At 47.6% G+C, this 24272-nt stretch overlaps 1 protein-coding gene and 1 pseudogene across 2 annotated transcripts in view; one reads left to right on the plus strand and one right to left on the minus strand.

Annotated features, from left to right (window-relative positions):
• Window positions 1-17314, minus strand: part of Rab11fip1 (RAB11 family interacting protein 1) — a 36150-nt gene extending 18836 nt beyond the window's left edge. For both annotated transcript variants that reach the window (XM_036166466.1, XM_036166465.1), the window contains exon 1: window positions 16887-17314. In XM_036166466.1, the coding sequence (XP_036022359.1) occupies window positions 16887-17269 (383 nt within the window). In that variant the 5' untranslated portion in view covers window positions 17270-17314. The remainder of the gene's footprint in view (window positions 1-16886) is intronic.
• On the plus strand, window positions 7199-7273 carry LOC118569247 (annotated as a pseudogene).
• Window positions 17315-24272: the final 6958 nt, after the last annotated feature.

The raw sequence follows: 24272 nt of genomic DNA on the forward strand, positions 1-24272 counted from the left end.
TTCTAAAAAATAAAAGAGGGGCTGGAGAGATGGCTCAGAGGTTAAGAGCACTGACTGCTCTTTCAGAGGTCCTGAGTTCAATTCCCAGCACTCACATGGTGGTTCATAACCATCTGTAATGAGATCTGGTGCCCTCTTCTGTATACGTAATAAATAAATAAATCTTTTTAAAAAATTAAAAAAAATAAAAGAACTTGGCACAGTGATGCAGGCCTATGTCCCAGATATTAGGGGAATGGGAATGGACTACAACTTTGAGGCCAGTGTAGAAAATGTAAGACCCTACCTTAGTCAGGTGTGATGTGCACGCCTTTAATCCCAGCACCCGGGAGGCAAAGGAAGGCCGCTCTCTATGAGTTTGAGACTAGCCCTGTCTACATATACAGTTCCAGGACAGCCATGGCTACATAATGAGACCCTGACTCAGAAAACCAGGAAGACAGGAACTAGAAGACACCCGCAACTGGACACTATGCGGACAGTGAGATATCTTAGAACATTCAACCTTAAGTGGGATACCTCTATCAAACCCCCTCCCCAGGGCTCAGGGACTGCTGTGGAAGAGAACGTGGAAAGACTGTAAGAGCCAGAGGGGACAGAGGACACCAAGGGAACAGTGTCTTCCAGACACAACAGGATCTATGCACATATGAATTCAGAGATGGTGGCAGCATGCACAGGACCAGCACAGGTCTAAGTCAGAGGGGGTCCCGGCATCCCTAACCCCAAAGCTATCTGTTAGTATTCTGACCTGCCCCTTGGGGCTGCCGGAGTCCTGGTGTAAAAGGAAAACCTCTCCCTTCTTCTCTCTCTCTTCCGCTCTCTCTGTATTCCCATGACCCCTCTCCCCACCTCCTCTCTCTCTCCTTTCTGTCTCCCTCTTTCCCTATCTTTCTCTTCTTCTCTCTATTATAATAAACTCATTTCCTCAAGGATGCAGCACCTGGGTTGTGAATGGCATGCTGCTGTCCACTGATACATCTGTCGGTCATGTTTTCCCTCACACGTGGCCAGCCAGGGCCCCATGCACACAGTATCATAACACTATCTCCAACTGACAACCACTTGCAAACAGAAACTAATTTTCTCCAGCATAGTCTCGCTGGGTACACAAACCACACCCAAGGGCAGATCCCGTGCCCAACACAAAGGAATGCAACAGTGTATTTGTAGACTTTTTGTCTCATATTGCTTTGTTTGACTATTTTTAACCTTACTGATCTTTTACTTGCATATTATTATTTCCGATTTTGTGTTTTTATGGGTTTTGCTTTCTGTAATTTCTTTTTCTTTTCTTTCTTTAAAAAATTCTGGTATGCTAAGCCAGGCGATGGCAGTACATTCTTTTAATCCAAGCACTTGGGAGGCAGAGGCAAGTGCATCTCTGAGTTCCAGGACAGCTAGAACTACAGAGAGACCCTGCCTCAAAAAACAAAACCAAAAATTCTGGTATGCCTGTTTCTTTGCCTGTTTTTCTAAAGAGAGAAGCATGGAGTTGGAAAAGTGGAAAGATCTGGTCTTGCAGCAATCTGGGTGTGGATGGGGAAGGGAAACTGTGATCAGAATATATTGTATGAAAAAAAATATTTTCAATGAGAAAAAGAGTAACACTCAAATATCTCCCTGAAAAAAGCAAGACCCCACCTCAAAATAAAGAAAAGGATTCTATCAAATTAGTTCCAATGTCATATTTTCCTGTAAGGACAGTTATTATACAAATTTATTCAAATATCAGATGGCTTCACAGATAAGAGCACCATCTGCTCTTCCAGAAGATCCTGGTTCAATTCCCAGCACCCATATGGTGGCTCATAACCATCTGTAACTCCAGTTCCAGGAGATCCAACACCCTCTTCTGCCTCCATAGGAATCACACACATATGGTGCACAGATATACATTCAGGCAAAACACCAATACACATAAAATTTAAAAAAAAAAAGACAACTTTTTTAAGCTTATAGAAAGGAATAAAGCCTGGCAGGGAGAAGAGGAACATATAAAATTCAATTTCAAGGAAAAAAAAAGGATAAAAAAAAGCTACAAGTGACAAATATTGTATTATGATTCTACTTACATGAGGTACCCAGAGCTGTCAAATTCACTGAGATAGAAAGTGGATCGGGGCTGAGGGGACTGAGGGATGGGCAGAACAGGGAAATCATGCCTGAAGGGTAATAAACTCTAGTCCAAACTGGGAAAAATGAAAAGATTCTGAAGACAGATGGTGGTGCTGGTTACACAATGTGAAAGGATCCACAACTGTACACTTGAGCTGGTTAAAATGGTCAATTTTAGGCTGGGAATGTAGGTCAATGGTGGAACACGTGCCTAGCATTATGAGATGGATTCAATCCCCAGGTTCATAAGAAATAAAAAGCTAAATTTTGCATTTTGTCATAATTTGAAATAATGAAAAACTGACCAGAAAGCATTCACATCTGGCTTAGCTATCAGAAAAGAATATTTCAAAGATCACTCAAGTATTTTACATGGCCCTTTGCAAGCTATTTCAAGATATGTCAAATGACAAGGTACCAGACCTATTCCGACTGCAAACTTCAGAAAGGGGAATTTCCTTGGCATCCCCCCCCCCCCCAATCTGGAAACCTGATCTCTGGAAAACAGGGAGCTCAATTCATTGCAGGTGCATTATGGGACAACCAACTCCAAATACCTGGCCTCCAGAGAGCCACCCACAGGCCATCTCACAAATGGAGAACCTTTTTTTTTTTTTTCTTCTTTCAGTGACCTACTTAAAAGCCCAGGGCCTGGACTTTAAGGAAATGATGGTTTTGTCCAACTGAGTACAACCTTCCTCTCTCACCTTCAACTGAAGCTCAGCAAAGGCCAACCTCTCCCCTGCCGTTTGCTCACTCTGTACACAGGCATGCAGAACCCTAACCCTCCAACTGCACTTGCAGCGTGCCCTCAGTGTGTGCATTTGAGCCTCACAGAATGGCATGGAGTGGATAATGCATTCCCTTTACAGGTGAGGGAGACGAAGCTTCGAGGAACTGCTACAATTCCAACGTTGCCGCAAAGCGTAGCAAAGAGTCTCCATTTCCTGAGCTCCTCTTCCTTCTCCTGACCAAGAAGCTCTACTTAAGCTGACTCTCCTGATTCATTTTCAAATTCTTTCTGAGGAGAGTCTAAGACACTTTTTACCCTCTAGGGGTGTGTGTGTGTGTGTGTGTGTGTGTGTGTGTGTGTGTGTGTACACATGAGTGAGTTTGTATGTGTGTGGTGGGGTGCTGGGGATCAACTTGCAAGGCCTCAGAGGCGGCAGGCAACTGCTCTACTGCAGAGCTACAACCCAGTTCATACACTTCCAACTCAAATATCCCAAAATAAAAGGGTCAGGGGAAATTCCAGCATAGCCTGCCACCTCTCGTAACCTGTGAGAGGACCACTGAAGATCCAACACACAGAACTACCAGGAAGAACTTAGTGCATCAACAATCTCAGCCAAGACCCAGCAAAATGATGGGAGATGCCAGCTCGGACTGGCAAAGAGAGATCCTTCACGATTTTTAAGCTACAGATGTGAAGGAGTGTGCAGGGACAAACAGGCACAGCTGGGAGATGCGGGCCTTTTAACCTGATTCTCCCAGCAAGTCTTCTATCTTTGCAGTATGTAGTTCCAGGGCAGGGCCTGGGCCTGGAATACTTTGCATATTTGTCAAGAGGTTGAGAGGATTATTTGTATTTTTCTTCCCTGACAGTCAGGTGGTAAACTCGGTTGCCTTGGTGATGAAAGGTGTCTGGCTTTTGTAATATTACTTGTAGGCACCTGCAAAGGAGAAGTGGCTGAAAGTTGAATGTGAACCTCACTCAGTTGACCACGGCAGGGGCTGCAGACAGCAAGGCCACTCAGGGAGGGGGTTGGGGCAAGTGCTTCTCTACTAGTCTTCTGAGGTATGCAAACACATTCAAGACCTTCCCGGAGCATGCCACCTGGCCATTCCTGGCAGCAGGCTTGCCTTGGTTACCTGGGCCAAAGTGCTTATTTTAAGCAAACTTGTAGCCAACCCCAGAAGGCTCCCCACCAATTATCACCCGCTACTCAAGCCCTGGAGTGGACTGGCGTTGGAAACTTCCATCACCACATGTGAGCAGAATCCTCACCAACGCTTCTTGCTGCTTATTTTCATAAGCAAACGTGAAGTCAGTCAGCAGGTGCCCCAGGAAGTTCCAGGGCTCCTTTTCGGGGTGTGAACAGCAGAGTCACAGGTAGCAAGCATCCCAGCAAATGCCATCTAGAATGTTCCAACTACAGCAGGGAGAGAAGAGGAATGTTTCTGCCGTTACAATCCTTCTGCTAAAAAGCTGGGTCCCTGAGAGGTGCTTGGCATCATCCTAACCAGAAGCCACAGTGAAATCGCCTGGCAGCAGACAAGATATTTTCTTGTTTGTTTTTTTTAATTCTTTGTATACATTACATCCTGACCACAGTTTTGCCTAACCTCCACTCTTCCCAGTAGCTCTCCCCACATTTCCTCTCCCCTAGATTCACTCCTCAATTGAGAGAGAGAGAGAGAGAGAGAGAGAGAGAGAGAGAGAGAGAGAGAGAGAGTGAGTTCGAAGGCATCCCAGGGATATCGACTGAACACAGCATAACGAATTACAATATGATTAGGCACAAACCCTCATATCAAGGTTGGGTGAGGAAAGGGGTCCTATGCGCAGGTAAAAGTCAGAGATTACCCTCCCACCCCCACCCCATCCCCAAACACACACACACTGTTAGGAGTCCCACAAGACCACCAAGCATCGCAACCAGAAACCATAACACAGATGCTGAGGACCGACCTCAGTCCCGTGCAGGCTCCCTGATTGTTGATTCAGTCTCTGTGAGTCCCTAGGAGCCATGCTTGGTTGATTCTGCAGGGGGGCGGGAGGGTTGTGTTCTTGTGGTCAGACAAGATATTCTAAAGAGGGGGTTGGGGATTTAGCTCAGTGGTAGAGCGCTTGCCTAGCAAGCGCAAGGCCCTGGGTTCAATGCTCTGCTCCAAAAAAAAAAAAAGAAAAGATATTCTAAAGGGACACTTGTATCCCAAATATTAAAATTTCTTCAGGAGTCTCATACTGAGGAAAGGAAAAGGAGGAAGCTTGGTGCCAGCTAGAGGAGGAAAATGTCTCCCAGGAAGAGATTTCACTCGGTTCTGGCAACTTTTCACTATTTAACAAGGAACACTGGAATCAGGTAATGCTGTTAAGATGATGGGGAGGGGGTGTCACACCGTGCAGAACTGCTCAGTTATGCATACTGTTTGCCTTGTATTTAAACCCACCTCAAGTCAGAGGGCTAGACCTCTTCCCACTGTGGCCGGCCATAAACCCCCCTTTCCCGCTTCTCTTTAGTGGCACCCTGGGGTCGGTGGGCAAGCCTTTGATCTGCCAGAGCCCAGGCTTTGAGCTTGAAAACCCCATTAACAAAGTTCACGAATGACTCACTCTCTGGAATCCCAAACTGGATTATGGCTCTGGGCTTCCACATAACTATCAAAACCATTTTTTTTTTAGTGTTGTTTTTTGTTTTTTTGTTTTTTGTTTTTTAATTCATTTACTTCCTGTCCCCCTAGAGAAGCAGTTAATAAATAATCTCTGATCCAGCATGGCCACACAGCTTCAGCTGCAGTGTAGGTGTTCCGGCATTACCTTTCACATAGAGCCAGAAAGCATCCGGTATCTTTAGATCAGGGTTGGGCTCAGTTTTCTGTCCAAAGGGCAGAGTGCAGCAGGAAAGCCATAATCCCATGCAACAGGTGTATTTCTAAAGCCACAATATGAAAAAACCTTTCACCTATCAAAAAGTAAAATCCTAAACTCTTGTGTATATGAGGCAAGGGCTCCACCACTGGGTTAGCCCTTCTAGCTTTCTTTCTTTCCTTCCTTCCTTCCTTCCTTCCTTCCTTCCTTCCTTCCTTCCTTCCTTCCTTCCTTCCTATCTATCTATCTATCTATCTATCTATCTATCTATCTATCTATCTAGGATTTCGAGACAGGTCTCTGTGTAGTTTTCGTGCCTGTCCTGGGTCTCACTCTGTATCCCAGGCTGGCCTCGAACTCAGAGATCCACCTGTCTCTGCCTCCAGAGTGCTGGGATTAAAGGCGTGCACTGCCACCGCCCCCCCCCCCCCAGCTCTAGGTAATATTTTTAAGTAACAACTGGTACAGTATAAAAATTCTGATCACATGAGATACCAGAGAACAAGAAGCTTGGTCCCCTACGTGTGCCATCCCTCCCCATGTTCTCCTAGAAACAATGGCCAGTTCTGTACTCTCCCATGTAAAAAATAATCTACCTCGTGGTGTTTATGTAGGGGTTCTTTTTGGGGGGTGAGATGGGTGAGGGCTCCAAGATAATATAACAGCTAAAAATATATAAAATACTGTTTATGTTTTCTAGATCTATACAGTGGTGTCTTAAGGAGATAAAAAAAAAAATCACATTTATAATCCTTGCTAGCACTCGGGAGATGGAGGCAGGGGGATCATGAGAGACTGCCCTGGGGTACACAGTGAGACACATCCTGTTCTTGTTGGGGACAGGGAGAAGGAAGAAAGGAGGATGAATTAGGGGATGCTGAGGAAGACAGGATCCTCCTCCAGAGGTGAGGAGAGCTCAGAAACATTCTGTGGCTGGAGCAAACATGCCTTTCCCATTCCAGAAGGTGAGCACCTGTAGAGACATCATGGTCTTCAAGATCCCACGCAAACACATTTAGACGCTTTGCACTGCAGTTACGTGGGGAAGAGACCCACGGCTCTCGAGCCTCTAGCTGGGGAGGAGAGTCGGCACCAACCACCACAAAGCATTGGTTGAACTGCCACAGGGACTGCCTGCTTTCTATTTTTTTTTTTTTTTAAATTACGTTTGTTTGTTTCTTATTTATTTGTGTGTGCACACACTGTATGTATGGGAGCAGTCGTGCCATGGTGAGCACACCTTGGAGGAGTCGGTTAGGAGTGGCTCCTGGGTACAGGAGGATTTGGGAGTAAGTCCTTTTACTCATTGAACCTCGCCACTGGTCCTGCTGCCGATTTCTAACTAGACATTGGGAAAACTGCTGGAGGCTTCCTCACTGTGAAGCATGCAAAAATATTCCACCTAAAAAGACACTTCTACTGTGCTCACTCCAGCAACACAGATACTGGAAGGGAGAAAAACAAAACAAAACAAAACAAAAAACCTAAAAACCACTACAGAGAAGATTAGCATGGCCCCTGTGCAAGGATGATGCACATATTTATGAAGCGTTCCATATTAAAAAAAAGAAAAGATACTTCTACTAAAGTACAAATTCATCACAAACAGGACTCTCAAGTATCTTAAGACCCTACGAACTACACAGTCACCTATCTTGAAAAACTAATAAATACAGCATTTACTTTTTACTCCAGAAGGGTCCAGCTCCACCAGTCTAGATATGTCAGAGTTCATTTCAGGGTCTCTGCGTCTAGCTTAGACTCCAGGGTCAGCACAACTACACACTTCCCTTTGCAGGCTAAACCTCAATTATGGGATGTAGCACAAATCATTGTCATCCCCATGGAAACCCAGCATCAAAACCCTGAGGATTATGGCTTCTCCGGGAGGAAGGAGGAAGAGAACAGCACCCTAAGGGTGTTTTGGAAGCAGGACACAGTCTTTTCCTAGATGGAGATGTCTTATGTAGCTGCTCAGGAATTGTCTTCCCCAGGGATTATAAATAGGGCAGAATGCCGCACTGTGGGCTGCTGAGATTCAAAACATCTCTGCCCTGGATAGCATGGCAGCAGTGTGGAGCAACACTGGCAGTGTGTACTCTACAGCAGCTATGCAGTTTGGCAAGTTTTGTCGTGGAATGAGGTGGGTAGATGTCAACAGGGTCTAACTTTGATTACAGAATTACCCATTGGCCAACCTTCCACTTCTGAGCCCTTCCTGCTGCCCACTGTCAGTCACTGGCAGAACGAGTCCACCCTGAGAGCAGGATGGCTCCTGCTGCTGTTTTAACACCCACCTCTAAAACAGTCCTTTCAGCAGCACTGAAAAGCTATTTATTAAGAGCCACCAAACTTAATCCCAAGAGCTGGTAAGGGACATGAGGAAGAAAACACAGGAAAGGCAGGTGAAGAACAATTTGGAGGCCAGTGAGATGGCTTAGCAGATAAGGGACTTGCAGCCGGCCCAGATGACCAGAGTGAGGTCCCTGGGATTCATGTGGGAGAAGAAGAGAAGCAAACTGCCTCAAGTTGTCCTCTGAATGTCACATGTGCACTGCAACACACACACACACACACACACACACACACACACACACACACGGGGGAGGGGATGCTTTTGGTTCTTTCCTATATGATGTCTGGTCTTTAGAAATCCTCGTAGGAAGGGATCAAGACAACAGGGTACGGTGGAGTTCACTTGGAACCCAGCACTCTGACTTGAGGCAGGAGGATTTGAGAGAGTATTGGCCAGCATGAGCTACATAGCAAGATCCTGTCTCCAAAACAAACAAAAGCCAAAACAAAATGACCTGCTCACACACATACAAAAGTAAGACACGTTACAAGAAAAAGAAAAATCAAGTATGCCTTTAAAAGTGCACTGGAGCCCCTGCTAATGCAATGACCACTGTTTCATGTCTCGCTAAGTTTCTCTTCCTGTATAGTTAACAGCCTCAAGCTGAGAGATTTTGGGCAACTCGCCTAACCCTTCCCTGGTTCCAGCTCCCCCTCAGAGACAAGGCTGCGGGGTCCTTGCCTCAGAAGGATGCCACAAAGTTTAGATGATTTAATACATGTAAGTGTCTAGAACAAGGCCTGCTGCAAGCTGTGGCTACAATTACTACTTAGCCAGAATCTGAATGCACAGGCAATTTTATTTGTGGCATATGGCACACACCTCACAGTCTTTGTATCACCAATTCTGATGGCTACATGATATCCCACCACCCGAGTACCCTACAGTTGACCCGTCAGAAGATTCCTGACATGGAAATGGAGAAGATTAACAGTTCTAACTATATTACCAAATACTCAGACATGCCCATCTAACGTTAAGTATCAATGAACTTCCATTTGAAAATGTAGGAAAACATTTACCTACACAATTGGAATTATATAATGTTCAAGAGGACTTTTTTTTTTTCTTCATGGAAGAACTTAAAAATATCATGATCCAAGACTATGTTCGGGACTTGTTGGGGAATGTAAAGATCATCACCGAGGACTTTAGGGCTTTTATCCCAGAGGGTGGATGGGGACCAGACGCTCCTAAGATTAGCAATGCCGCTGGGCACCACAGTTGGTTTCAGCGCATGGATCAGGGTGTTTCTACGCAGACAACAATAATTCAAGCACCCTTATTAAAATATTTTCTAAGAATTAGAAACTTTAACTCAGGTGGTGATGGCATATGCCTTTAATCCCAGCACTTTGGAGGCAGAGGCATGCAGATCTCCTAGTTTGAGGCCAGCCTGGTCTACAGAGCCAAATCAAGGACAGCCAGGGCTGTACACAGAAACTGTCTCGAAGAAGAAAAAGGAAGGAAGGAAGGGAGGAAGGGAGGGAGGGAGGGAAGGAAGGAAATTTAACTCATTTTTCAACATGGAAGCCTATCATTCCTAATGTTATCTACTTATAAATGGTACTATTGTATGAAACCTGGGATCTCAGCTCCTGTCTAGCTATAACTGCCACCAGTGTTATCTGTTTGGCCTGCCAAAGGAATTTATCACAACAGTGACATCCCTCACCAAAAGAGTTTGAGGATGGGAAAGGAAAGCACAGAGTCTAATGCTTCCCCCAGGCCTTGGCCAAGACAAAGAAAACAAGCCTCAGCGACCAACATCAAAGAACACTCAGTCCACTCCTTACCCTGTCAACAGATGAACTACGCCCCTCCATGAGCTCCTGGCAAGGGAGCAGAGAACCTGTGATTTATCTCGGAATCACCATAAGTTCAAAGCAGGAAGAAAACATACCCGAAGAATCTTATTTTAAAATCACATCTTAATAACAAATGATTAGTAAAAGTGAAAAGTTCCATGTTGGTGAACCGCGGGTCACATTCACTGACCATGAGGGACCGGTGCTCTGAGAGGGCACAGCCCTGAATAAATACCCCAGGACTCAGCCTGCTGGGGCTGCCCTTCAAATCAGACATTCTTGGTGATAACAAGAGGCCTTTTTAGAGCAGGCTTCCTGGAAGCTCAAATTCTTCTGGAGGTTAGCTATGTCCTTGATCATAGAAGGGCACTAAAAAAATGAAGTGTGTGGTAGCCTCATCTGCAGCAATCGGTCTCCAGTGTCGCTGGTAACCGCCTTCCCTTCGGGGAGCTCAAAGGCCAGCATTCAGGGGAGGTCATTACAGCCGCCTTTCTTCTGTCCAAGGCACATTCCTCAAGTCCCCCAGGGAGACCCTGGACACTCAGACCCTCGGTTTTTCTTTACCAGATTATCAACATATCCCTTCAGGAAAAGAGGCTCTCCTGGCTAGGGGTGAAGGTACACAACTCTAATTCCAGTACCCAGGAGGCAGAAGCTGGAGGCTGGAGGGTTCGGCCAGACTGGACTACTTGTTTCAAACCAACCAACCAACCAACCAACCAGCCAGCCAGCCAGCCCAACAAATCAAAACCTTGAGTGCAAACTATCATTACCATGCAGGAATCCCAGCTAGCCACTCAGTAAGCCACTCACTGACTCTCAACAATGACCAAGTCCCAATCACACAATAAACGAGACAGGAGTGGTCAGGTGAAAGCAGACACCTCAGGTATGGTTTCTTGAGGGCATGACTTCTGTCTGACTCAGGGCGCACCCTGTGGGGACAAAGACCCACCTGCCAATACAAAGCTTGGATGTTACAGGTTTGCTGGCGTCAAAGGCCCTGAGGTTGGGGCCTGCGCTAGATCCAGAACCAAAGGGCATGCTGGGAATTGCTTTAAGATGAAAAGATCAAATAGTCTATTATCACTCTCTCTTCCATCCCAGTCCTGAGCACCTTAACCCTTCCGGGCTAACCCAGAGCTAGCTGTCCCTCCTAGAGGAGGGAGGGAGAAGCAGCATTTCCCAGGACAGAATGTTTTAATGGCTAGCTGAGCAGCTACATGTTGGAGCTGATGGCATTTTAATGAGTACACGTACTGCTTATAACATAATTGTTACATTTCAAAGTTAACAACTACCACTCAAATGACCTATCAGATACTAACAAAACTCTTCCTCAGAGGGTAGCTCTAGAAACACTACAGAGGTCTTTGGCTAGAGGGGAACTTAACAAGATGGAAAGACCCAAGTCTTTCCCGCTGAGTCTTATTTTCTGCACAGGGCTCCTCTCTCCATTGTCCGTGTGATATTAGGTTTTCCTTGAAACTGTGACATCATCAACTTCGCATTACCAAGCGGGTCCTTGGCCAGCACTGAAACAATTGGCATCTGGAGACATCCACATCCACACCCTGCTTTCAATGGCATGCCCGAGTCATTCCTTTCGACAGAAGACACCACTCACAAGTGGCACTGCCCAAAGCTGTCTTTGTCATGGTGACCTCACCCTGGTATCAGGGTGATTGCTGGGGTAAGAAAGCAGAACTATTTCCTGGTTCACTTTCAACACGTAGCTCCCTTTATTTACTTGTTTAATCTTATCACCCCCATCACCCCCCCCCCCCTATCAGAAGCAGAGTAATTAAACCTATAAAACATTTCTGAAAGGACCCACTACTTCAATTATTGCTGCAGCCTCCCATTTCATCTGTGGGATTCCAGACTAGACTGTGTTCAAACTGGCCCACACCATCCTGCATTTAACACTTAGCGGCTTCCTATTCCTTTCTCTTTGAGTCTTACCCTATACACAATCAATCCTCCAACTTCCTAGGTACTCCTGCCTCAGGGCCTTTGCACAGCACTCCCTTGGATTCCTCTTTATTCTTTAGATATCTGTCTCAGAGGCCATCTTATTCGTTAATATTCATAGCTGGGGCTATAGCTCAGTAAGTAGTATAGCACATGCCCAGTATGCATAAAGCCCTGAGTTTAATCCCCAGCACCAAAGCTTACCGATGATTATTTTATGAGCTAGGCTCTTGCTATACAGCCCAGGCTAGCCTTGAATTGTCAGGATCAAGCGGTCTTCCTGCCTCAACCTTTCTAGTAACTGAGGCTAGAGGTGCCATCATTTCCTGCTTTCCAATCTCCTTTTTTACAGCATACTCTTATTGGTCATTTAAAAAAATAATTTCCTTTTAGATTATTTCTTTTATGCATAGGATGTTCTGCCTGTGAGTATGTAAGTGCAATATGTCCACGCAGTATCCTCAGAGGACAGAGGGCGTCAAATCCCCTGGAACTGGAGTTACAGACAGCAGGGAGCTGCTATGTGGGTGCCGGGAATGGAACCCAGGTCCTTTGAAGGGGAGCCAAGTGTTCTTAAGTGCTGAACCATCTCTCTAGCCCTGATCATTTTCTTCTAATAAATCTTTTTCCTAAGATATGTTTTTTTGATTTGGATTTTATGTGTGTGGGGTTTTTCTGTGTCATGTTTTGCTTGCACATATGCCTACCCACCATGTGCAGGCAGTGTCCTTGGAGGCCAGAAGAGGGGGTCGGAAATCCTGGAACTGTAGTTACTGACAGTGTGAGTCAGTACGTGCAGGGAATCAAACCCAAGTCCTCTAAAGAGCAGCCAATGCTCTTACCTGCCAGACTTCTCTCCAGTGCCAAACTTTTGTTTCTGACAGCTTGCTCTTTTCCTCCCCACGATTGAACACAATCCACTATTTCTTTCTTGGGTCCCTTTGTTTACGATCTACTTCCCAATGAGGCTCTGAACTTCCTGAAAGCAAGCACCATGCCTCTCTGGCACTTTATAGCCAGCATCTGGCATACAGCAGTCCTAAAAAGTACTTATGGCTCAGTTGGTAAAGTGTCTGTCAGGTAAGCAGAAGGGCCCAAGTTCGGATCCCCACACAATGTAAAAGCCAGGCACAGCAGCTAGTGTCTACAACCCCAGCAATTAAAGGTAGACCCTTGCAGCTTACTGGCTGGCCAGCTCAGGCATATCAAATAATAATAACCCCGTCTCAAATTAATAAGGTGGAGGGAGATGGGGAGATGACTTAATGGCTAAAACCCTTGCCTCACAACCCTGAGGACTGAAGGTCTGATCCCCAGCATCTACGTAAATAAATGTCAGGTAGGTATGGTGGCCCACCTGCAATCTGAGACGGGCACAGGGGATCCCCAGAGCAAGCTGGCTAGCTAGACAACTGTGTTGAAGTGAGAGATCCTGCCTGATACATAAGGTAGGGAGCAATGTTGAGATCACCCGATGTCAGCCTCTGGCCTCTACATGTACCCTTGCACATATGCATGCACACTCACACACGTGTGCTATGTGTACACAAGCATAACACAAGTACACACAAAGTATTTTGGAGGGTTGGGAACAGAGTTCAGTGGCTCAGAGCACTCGCCTGGCATATATCAGGTCCTGGATTCAATTCCCAGTGCCAGGGGGAAAAAAAAAAACAACCACCAAAAAACATATTTATTAAAAGAACGGATGTACTTTAGAGATGAGAAGTGGGGTGGGGAGCAGGTAGAACTCCCTCTGTTCTTACTGAACGTGTGGCAGGTGAAATCACAAGTAACAGCATCATCACCTAGTGACATCTTTGAGGTCCTCTCTTCCTGTGGTCATTTCATCCCATGGCTAAGATGAGGGAGGGGTGCTTATCACAAGACGTACAGAGAGCCAGGAGCTCAGTTTTCTACACGGAGTGGGAGGGGACCGTGCAGCCTGAGAGATGAATGGTTCCAGGAAGGCCCAACGTTATCTTTAAGGGAAATTACAAGAAAGAAGGGGGTGAGGGTGGGGGTGGGGGTAACCAGTAACAATATTGCTTAAATTTTCCACCCTGCTATAAAACAATTTCAGTGTGCGTAAGGAGCCCGGAGCACACCTCCAACGGCTTACTTGTGCCTTAAAGACGTCAATGGTCCTCTAAGCCATTGCCCTACACTTCAGTCTCTCAGAAAAATAACTCCTCAACTCTTATTTCTAATGACCCAAAATCTCCATGGGCAACTCATTTCAGCATCTTACTGTCTTCCAAAACTTTTCACACCATCTAACCTCTACAGTATCCAAACGCGTCCATAGGCAGACACTGGAGTCTCGGCTGATACCGGAAATGGACCCTCCACCATCCCCTCCCTGTTTTAACATCCTGAAGGTGACACTACATTTCACGGGGTTTACTTGCATAATGGCCCTCCAGCTCCCAGGTCGAATACATCTACCCCAGAGATTATTTCCCCAGTTTTGTCGCTTTTGGCACCTGCTTTTGTTTAAAACCAATCTACTACAGGAGGCTAGAAAGCTGGGCTGAGGGTCTTACAAGCTGTTTACCTGAATGTACTTCCGACTCATGTCTGCTGCTATCTCGGTCCTTAACTGGCTCCGGTTTAACCAACACCCACTGAAACCTCAGGTCTTTAACAGATACAAGAGTACAATCAACTCCTTTCTACCTTTCCTAACTGAAGGCCACACACTCCCTGCTACTAAATGTATCCTGCCTATAGATTAGGCTGCCCTATACAGTAGGCTACTTGGTACTTTAACTGTGTGTATCATCACATTAAACTTAAGGGCAGAAAATTCAGAATCATGATAAAAAGCATATTCTCCTGTCACCAAGTAAATTTGCTACATAGGGGTTTATCAAGAGAATAATTAATAAGTGGGTTCTTAACATGATAATGGACCTCAAATTTCAGTGTCTGAAACTAAAAAAAAAAAAAAAAGCCACCCCTCTGTTCATTCACTGTTTTGTTACACACATACACACACACACACACACACACACACACTAAGAGAGAGACAGACAGAGACAGACAAAGCGAGCACAGATCAAGATCTTAGATTTTGTTTTGTTTCTAACTTTTAACATACAAGGCGGAATCAAACCATTAACAACTAGTTCATATAGATTGTCTAGCCAAACCTGCTTCTTTCTGTTAAAACTGACACCTCTCAGTCTTCTACTCTCCGCTTCCTGGGGCACCTCGGAGTTCTACCAGGGCATCAGACAGACTCAGTTTAACAGGGTTCCCCCAGCAGCTAGGAAAGTCCCAGAAAGCGGTACATGGAAACTTTGCAATATCACCTACTTGCTGAAAATCAGACATTCTATGGCAGTTATAAAAACCCACTAAGTAAGCACAATGTCCCTGCCAGTCAATATTGTGACTAAGTGGTAACCCGCTCACGGGACAGAAACAGGAACAGCCATGTAGGCTTAGGATTACCTTAGAGAAAATAAGGAAAAATGATACAGGGCTGAAAGAGAGCGTAAGGAGGAGGGTTTTCATCCCTCACACAGCAGTGCAGGACCTTTTGAACCCTTACACTGGCTTCATTCATCCAGGAAGCAGCGACTCTTCACAAACATCAATTAAGGGCAGCAGCATGCTCCACTTATACACAGGGAAACTGGGGTGTTTAGAACCAGAACAACCCAACTATGAGTCAGGACCAAGTGTACATCAGACCCAGCACTCTGGAAGCCCCATCTCTGGCAGGGGACCCGATCGATCTTGCCAGGGGATGAAATCATCATATAAGAAACAGATAGTTAACATCCATCTTGGAATGGGGCAATACAAAGAAGAGCCAACAGTCAACCACCCAAGCCCCTCAAATGCCATTTAGTCAAGATGGAAAATGAGGATGGCTTCCGCTTCTGCTCCACGGGAACGGTATGTAAACATCATTGTAGGCGGACATTTCTTTCGGGATATCCCATCCAGCTTCAAGTCAAGACTCTCCTTTTTTATTTGAGTTTGGAAATGCCTATTCATCTGTGCCCATAAAAAAAACGAATCAGACACAGTGAAACTGAACCACCCTAGCCTGGAAACTACAGTTGCTATGGCTCCTCCTGCCCCACCCCCAAGTAAAAGTTAAAACACTCTGTGTATCTCAAGTGCAGGGACTGAACGAATGGGTTTCGTTAACTAGGGTTTAGGTGGTAACATAATCGGCATCTCTAGGGTCAAGCAAAGTAACCAGGTGGACGAATCTAAGCTTTCCTTGGTACATGAGATGAACATAATCAAATGCTCCATTGGTTAAGCTGCCCTTTCTAAACACCAATGAACAAGAGCAAATAAAGCTCTAAGACCTTAAACTGAACTGGGGTTTGCCCAGCTTTTCCTGCAGAACCTTCAACTGAGGAGCGACAGGTGGGCTAGTGAATATAGCCACCTACCAGGAATCAGGACCAGACAAAATTCACCAAACTCCAAAGAGTCACAATGCTCATTTCTACTGATCTTGGAATCACCATCTACCACTAATTCAGACCCCAAGCAAAACACCAAACTGTTCTAGAGTTCATTCTGAGGGGCAGCTCCAGGTGGGAATCAGCATCACCCTTCTCTAGCCATTCGCCCAGCAACCGTCCAGCTCTGGGGTGTTGGGGCTTTCCCTCCAATTAGTTTTCTCTGCTCCCAGTCCCAAGGGTTCTCAGTTCAAAGCGCCAAGCTTAACAAAATAACCAGGGGGGGGGAGGCCTTCCACCTAAATTAAAGCGCGTCTCGGGCACACACTACCCAACCTCACAGTGATTCTCCTACCCGCGTATTGTTTCAATTCATCAAAAATTCATCTAGCGCTGACTGTGTGCTGTGCGTTCCGAAGCGCCCCGGGGATACAAAACCTCTCCCGCCTTCCAAAAACAGCCCCCATACTGGGAGAGAGAGCTGGGACGTGACAGCCGGACGAGGCCAACGCGCGGTGGCTGCCCTGCTCGCCCCCCAGGAGCAGCGCTGCCCGAGCGCCCTTCTTCACCCCCCCTTCCCACCTCGACGCCCCGCGCCCACTCACTGCGTCTTCCTGCGGCTCTGGTCCTGGTGCAGCTCGCGCAGGTCCACCTCGGCGCGGCCCAGGAACTTATCGAGACCGAGCAGCGCGCGGTGCAGGACGGTGAGCTGCAGGGTGGCGGCGGCGGCGGCGGAGGGCGCGGCCCCCGAGGACAGCAGTGGCGGCAGCTCGAAGGTGGCCTCCTCGCGCCACACGGGCGCGCCCAGGCTGCGCTCGGACACCGACGTGGCGTACTTCTCCTTGCCCACCTGGATCACCGCGTACGCGTCGCTCGTGCCCCCGGGACCCTTGGCCCGCAGGCCCCGCGCCTGGAGCACCGTCACCTGCACGTGTGTAGGGGACCACATGGTCCCCAGGCCCCGGCCCGCTGAGGCCGCCAGGGACATGGTGGCCGACGCCGCACCCGCCTGGGAGGCCACAAGGTAGTAGCCGCTGCCCTCGATCTGGACCGCCCACCCGGCTCCCGGGCCGCTTTAAGGCTTCCGGCCACGCCCCCGCCACGCCCCCGCGCCCGCGCGCCACCTGCTTGTGGGGCGGGGCTCCCGGGGGGGCCGGGCCGAGAGCGGGGCGGGGCCAGGAGAAGGCAGCGGGGAAACCTAAAGGTCACGTGGGCTCGCACCGCCTGAAGAAGCTTTTGAATCCAAGAGGTAGCGTTGCAAGATGAGGTCCTCAGCTGTCAGAGTCCCTAGGAGGGAAGCTCTGGCTTGGAAATCATGCTTAACTTCTTTTTTTTTACTTCGAGACAGGGTTTCTCTGTGTAGCTTTGCGCCTTTCCTGTAGACCAGGCCGGCCTCGAACTCACCGAGATCCGCCTGGCTCTGCCTCCCGAGTGCTAGGACTAAAGGTGACGTTGGGTCGATGACTTAAAACTTTGCCTCCGTTTCATCTCAGGTGAAACGAGGCAACAGTCACCCCTTGGACTGCTGTAAAGAAAGTGACACACTGACGTTTTCAGCACGGTTGCGTACACGTGGGGAGGGTTCCGAAAGCGGTAACTGTGCGCAGGGTAAGCAAGCCGATCACCACCAGCATTGCTCCTCTTGCTCTGGTCCCCTGGATACTGCTCTGATGGAAGGCAGGCAGGCACCAGGGACGGTATAAGGATATTATTTGGGCCTGCGAAGGGGAACAGGGACCGGGCGGGACGGTAAGTGATGGGCCAGCCTGTGTTTCCTGCCCTCGCCAAATAAGGTGAGGCTAGGTTGGGAAGAGCAAGAAGGGGGAACTGGAAATGGGATTGCCAAACCAATGCCCTTGGTTCCCCATTTCCTCCTACTTAGCCTGAGACCTTAGCCTGGGCTCCATCTCTGACCTCCCACCCACCTGTCTGCTTTCTTGTTCCCAGTCTCTAGCAGATGGGTGACTTCCGTGTGTGTTTCAGGTCATCAGCCTTAAAAGGCTGAAGTCTCCTGTAGCTAGTCTTTAGACTGGAAATGTAGCTCTGAAGGCTTTTAGGTCTCATGATTAGAAGTTCAGCAAAAGATGTGACACATCAAGGTCCCGCGTTAAAGCTGGAATAGAACCCTGGTGGCCTGCCTCCCGTGCTAGAATGTATGAACCTCCTGCTCTACCACATTCTCAGGATACCAGGTCCGCCAAGGTCTCCAGTCTTCCCTCCCCTCCACTGAGTTCCCTCCCATCGACCTGTCAATTGCTTCCCTAACATCTGGAGTCTGCCGTATTGCATCACCGCCAGCTGCATTAATTTCTCACTTAGAGACTTGAAGGCATTCCTCTTTGGGTCCCACCCCTGTTTTCCTTGATTTCTGGACAAACAAGCCTGCAGCCCAGACAGTTTCTCTCCGTTGTCTTTTTGGCTGTCCTTGCTGCCCCCTATCTACCTAAGTACTAACCACTTCTTCACAAAGATCTCCCCAAGGTTTGACTTGATGTAGCTACCTTGAAGGCAGGTGACTTGTTCAACTCCCCTGTTTCTCAAGTCTTTAGGCGGAGGTGGTGGTGGTGGTGGTGGTGGTGGTGGTGGTGGTGGTGGTGGTGGTAGAGGTGGTGGTGGTGGTGGTGGTGGTATGGTGGTGGTGGTATGGTGGTGGTGGTGGTAATAAGACTGCCAAGGTGGTCAGGTGATGCAGATTATCAACACCAGTCTTTGGAGTTTATACTCAGTGTAAGACCTGGCAAGCCAGCCTCTGGAGGGCTGTGAGCAGTAGCATCCTTCCATTGTGCCCATTACCAGACAGCTGTGACAGCTGTTTATCTTCAGTCATCTCCCCCTGGCACTCTCCCCTGTGCCTCCTGCCTGCCCCGTGCCCATCTTTGCTGTCTACACTCAGATAGCTATCCGGCCTCTTCAGTGACCCCCAGCTGGACAAACTCTACATCTGGCATCCAACTCGGCTCTGGGAGGAAGTTTTCAGCTCTGATTCCCTCCAAAATTATTGGGGCTAGAGAGAGATAGCTCAGCAGTTAAGAGCACTACTTGTTCTTCCAGAGGATCCAGGTTCCCAGCACCCAGGTGGTAGCTCACAGCAGGCTATAGTTCAAGAGGATCTGATAGTCTCTTCTGGTCTCTGCAGGGGCCAGGCACGGATGTGGTATGCAGACGTACATGCAGGAAAAAAAACAAAAACAAAAAAACAAAAAACAAAACAAAAAAACCAGCCAAATAAACAAAAAAACCCATACTTATAAAATAAAAAATGCTCTTAAGTATTTATTTTTACTGTATTATTTATTTACTTATTTTTTAAGAAAAACAGGGTATCTGCACGTACAGCAGGCTGACCTCTGCTCTCTGAGGGCTGAGATTACAGACATGGGCCATGTCACTTGGCTCCCACACCCACATTTGTGTGTGTGTGTGTGTGTGTGTGTGTGTGTGTGTGTGTTGCTTCCACAAGGAGAGATCAAGGATTAAGCCAGAACTGGGCAGTCTCTCAGGGTGAGCAGGCGACAGCATTTCTTCACTCATGGAAGGGATAAAGGGGGGGGCGGGGTAGAGTGAGGAAAGGGACATCATGAGCATGTGTGTGTGACCTGGTGTGTTTGGGTTTCTGTGGCCCAGAGACTGACTAAGCAGGGAAGGCAGAATGGGGAAGGGCGGGCCGCCTCACCACCAGTACACACACTGTAAGGAAGGCCCCTTTTCTCAGACAGTGGACTCCCAGCAGGGGTCAAATGAGTTGCCTGGGCTAGGCTTAGTCAGGGAGAGACTCAGACTATTGTCAATAAAGAAGGACTGAGATGTTTCCTGGCCAGTTGCTGGACCTACAAGTTGGTTTTTGGTTTTGTTTTTTTGTTTTGTTTTGGGGTTGGTTTTGTTTTTGTTTGTTTTTTGGTCTCATTCTTGGGGCCTCAGCACACTGTCCCCCAAGACTCAGTGACTGAGTGAGAACGAGTCTGCTCCCATTCTGACAACACCGTCACCTGGGTAGGGATACACAGGCACGGTGAGGCAAGGCTGGCAGACTTGCGGCTCTGGCTGCCCACCGTCTGCACCACCACTCCTGGGCTGCTGGTGACCCTAAAGACCTTCCCAGGCCATTGGGAGTGTTTGCAAATACCCCCCCCGGGGGGGGGGCGGGGTGGAGAGAGCGAGCTTCTCTTCCTCCCACCATGCCCCGCCTACTCCTGGGTCCAACTGAAAGAGGAAGAGAGTTTCAGTCAACCCTGAGCACACAGACAAGGTGCCCGGCAGGTTAGACTGAACAGGCGGGGCAGCAGCTGTCCTGCAGTAGCAACAATGCACAGCCAGCAGCCGCGAGGCTCCGGGGCCTCTCGACACGGGCAGTGACCGGGATGGGCAGGTAGCTCCGATCTGGAATGCAGATTTGTAGAAGCCCTAGCTTCCTCCTTATCCATGCTGGGGTGGGGGGGGGGGGAGCGGAGGGAAGAGCTATTCAAGCCCAGGGACACTGCTACTGACCTCCCAACGGCCAACCACTGCCACAAGAAGGTTTCAATCAAAAGACAAACGACCTCTAGGAACTTCAGGTGGGTGATGTGGCAGTCCAGAGGAGGGGCTGGGAGAGTCTGGTAATAATGGCTGCCTGTTCTCGTTCTTTGCTGAAGACTCCAGGGTGTGGTGGTGACAAACGTCCACACACACAGTGATTCATTCCCCCAGCTCTTGCTAAAGAGCTGTCTAGCCTCTTGTGTCCAGCTGCCTTGGCACCTGCCCACTAGGTTGGCTGTGACTGCCTGCCTTCTATTGTGAAGGTTTGAGGAGCAAGCTGGTTGACTTGGAGGGAGGGGGAGTTGTTTTGTGTTTTTTGTTTGTTTTGTTTATTTTTGGTTTTGTTTCTTTTTTTGTTTTTTGTTTTGTTTTGTTTTGTTTTTTTGTTTTTTCAAGACAGGGTTTCCCTATGTAGCTTTCCAGCCTGTCCTGGAACTCACTCTGTAGACCAGGCTGGCCCTGAACTCATAGAGATCCACTTGCTTCTACCTACCAAGTGCTGGGAATTAAAGGCGTGTGCCACCACTGTCCAGAACTGGTTGATTTTTGTCAACTTGACAAAAACCAAGATACATCTGGAAAGAGGGACTCTCCATTGAGAAAATGCCTCCATCAGATTGGCCTATAGGAGTGTCTGTGAAACATTTTCTTTTCTTTTCTTTTAATTTTTTTATTTTTTCGAGACAGGATTTCTCTGTGTAGCTTTGTGCCTTTCCTGGATCTCGCTCTGTAGACCAGGCTGGCCTCGAACTCACAAAGATCCACCTGCCTCTGCCTCCCAAGTGCTAGCCTTAAAGGCGTACGCCACCACCGCCCGTCACTTTTTCTTGATTAGTGATTGATGAGAGGGCCCAGCCCACTGTGGATGGTGCCACCCCTGGGCAGACAGTCTTGGGTTATATAAGAAAAGCAGGCTGAGTAAGCAAGCCATGGGAAGCAAGCCAGTAAGCAGCACCTCCTCCATGTTCTCTGCTTCAGTTCCTGCCTTGAATTCCTGTCCTGACTTCCCTCGGTGACTGTTTATAAGCTGTAAAATGGAAATAAACCCTTTTCTCCCCTGGGTTGCTTTTAGGCATGGTGTTTATTACAACAATTGAAAGCAGACTACCAGAGGAAGGAACAGGAGTCTCCCAGGCTGACTCATTAGGGATGAGGAAGTGCAGGTCTACAACATCAGGGTCTCTTTCCATTGCCCTGTGAGGCTTAGTGGTAGAGCCCTTGTCTGAGATTCATGAAGTATTGAGCAGTACTGCCAAGAAGAAGAAACAAACAAACCTCCCCTCAAAAAAAATTTGAGAGAAAAGCCTGCCAGAAGTAGACAGAGATAATGCCCATCGGTCTTTTTTTTTTTTTTTCCTCAGACTTAATGCTATTGCCTTAGTTTAACAAGGCTGTCACAGATAACATGAAGGTGTTGTCAAGACCTCTCAGCGAAATCTCTAGACCCTTCTCTAACTCCAAGGCAATAGGACAAATGTGCCCCCACTTCTATCCATTATGCCCAAAGACTTCCCCATGTCTCCTATTTCCTCGTGTGTCTCTGGGCCCTTCGATTGAACACTGTTTTACTCTAGTGTACACAGGAAATAGGCATCTCACCTCTGCACCACCATTTCTAGCTTGCTAGGTGTCCCACTTTCTTGTGAGTAGAAGACACCTAAATAGGACACATAAATGCATTCTCCCGTCAAATCTCTGCAACTGCCACAGCACTACCCTGCACAAACACTTTTTCTAATTCAATGTTTATTTACTTGTTCTTATTTATTATAAAAGTAAAGCAGGGTATATCGCAGGAGCAGAACATGGGACTGCAGAAGAGAAAGTCTTCTGTATTTCTAGCTGCAAGCCCCACCTGACTTTGCTAGAGCCTTTTGTGACATTCAGGGAAGGCAGAAGTTTTGCATGAGTTGCCCCATTAAAAGCCACCCCCTTTAAAGGCTTGCTCCCTTTCCAGCCCTTCCTACATCTGCCACGAGCATTTATTCTTTCAGCTGCTGGGTCCCCTGGGCATAGTCCTCTACAAGGCAGAGCTGGCCAAGGGTCAGGTGTGGATTGCATTACCTCCTGTTGACTCCTCTTCCATTTTGATGCCACTATACATGTACAAGTATGTTGACTTTGAACCTGAGGATCACACTCAGCCTTATAATCCTTCATGTGAGTCCACATTGGGGAAATCCTACCCCCTTACCCACACTAGGATGTATACCACTTCTGGGGGGTGTATATTATTCCTGGAATAACATTCTCTGGAACATACCCCACTTCAAGAGGCAGTAAGCCCTGCTCAGTTCAAGTCAGTGACACTAAAGTCTTCTGGAACAATCAGGATATCCGGAGAATTTCTTCTTACACTGGGGCAAAGGGTGTAGATCAGGGAAGGGGCTGTAATGCAACAGTAGAGGCATGCTTAGCCAGCATGTACAAAATCTTCCTTCCCCAACACCAAGGGTGGAGGGGTGTGGGAGCCCGTTTTTGGGTTCCTTGTGGCTTTACCCAGCAGGTCCTCATAGAGGATGATTAGGGCCATGGGCCTGAGTGCAGGTGTCTGAAATGGTCTGCACTTGACTGTGCTGGGGGAGGAGGTCTTTTTCTCTACCCCTTGGTGTCTCTATAAATACCCTGGGGCAGAGACAGTCGGCTGTTGGAATAGGTTTCAGGACCTCTTGAGGCTCTCCTTTATTTTCTATCTGTTTATCTTCACACTATAAATTCTATCTAATATTTCCTGCTGCTCACACTCAAGAAAACTCTGGGGAGCTGTGGGGTTGGTGGGTAAACGCCCCACAGAGGGGATAGCATAGGAGTGAAGCAGGGGGAGACAGCACAGACTGAAAAGGAGAAGCCAGGAGAAAGAGGCCAAGATTCAAGGGATACAAGGCTGAGGTTTGGATCTGAAGGCCTCCTGTTGTGTATTTTATTTTCTCCCAATGGAAGCACTCCCTCCTGGAGGGAGGCTTGCAAGCTAGGGCAACTTAGGAGGCTCAAGAAACACAGAAAGCTACAAGATCCACAAAGCCCATTCCCAAGGTTCTTAAAGTAGTAACTTGTTGCCCTCCCTCCCAAGCCACCCCACATCCCCCAAATCAAGGTCTCCCAAGGGGAGTCAGCAGCAGAGCCCGGCACACTGAGTCTAGGCTCTCCACATTCTATACTTTCCCATGTTTTGTGTATTTTAAATTTTTTATCAGTGGAAAACAACTTCTTGAACAGACTTCTCGCTACACCCTGGAATTGTGAAAATTACAACCACAAAACATGGAGAGAAATACTAGAGAAGGATGTGGTTGAGGAGTAATTAATGGACAGATCCACAGCTGTGGGAAAGATGGTTGAATCTAGAGACAGGCTCATTTAGAGACATTCATTCTGGCACTGGGAATGAGAATTCCAGTTTTAAGTGGCCACTACAAAGGAAATAAAGGTACTCTAGAACCCATGGATGGGAAAGCTTTTCAGCCACTGTGGTTATA

This window comes from Onychomys torridus, chromosome 17, assembly GCF_903995425.1.
Source record: "Onychomys torridus chromosome 17, mOncTor1.1, whole genome shotgun sequence".
Classification (NCBI taxonomy): Eukaryota; Metazoa; Chordata; class Mammalia; order Rodentia; family Cricetidae; genus Onychomys; species Onychomys torridus.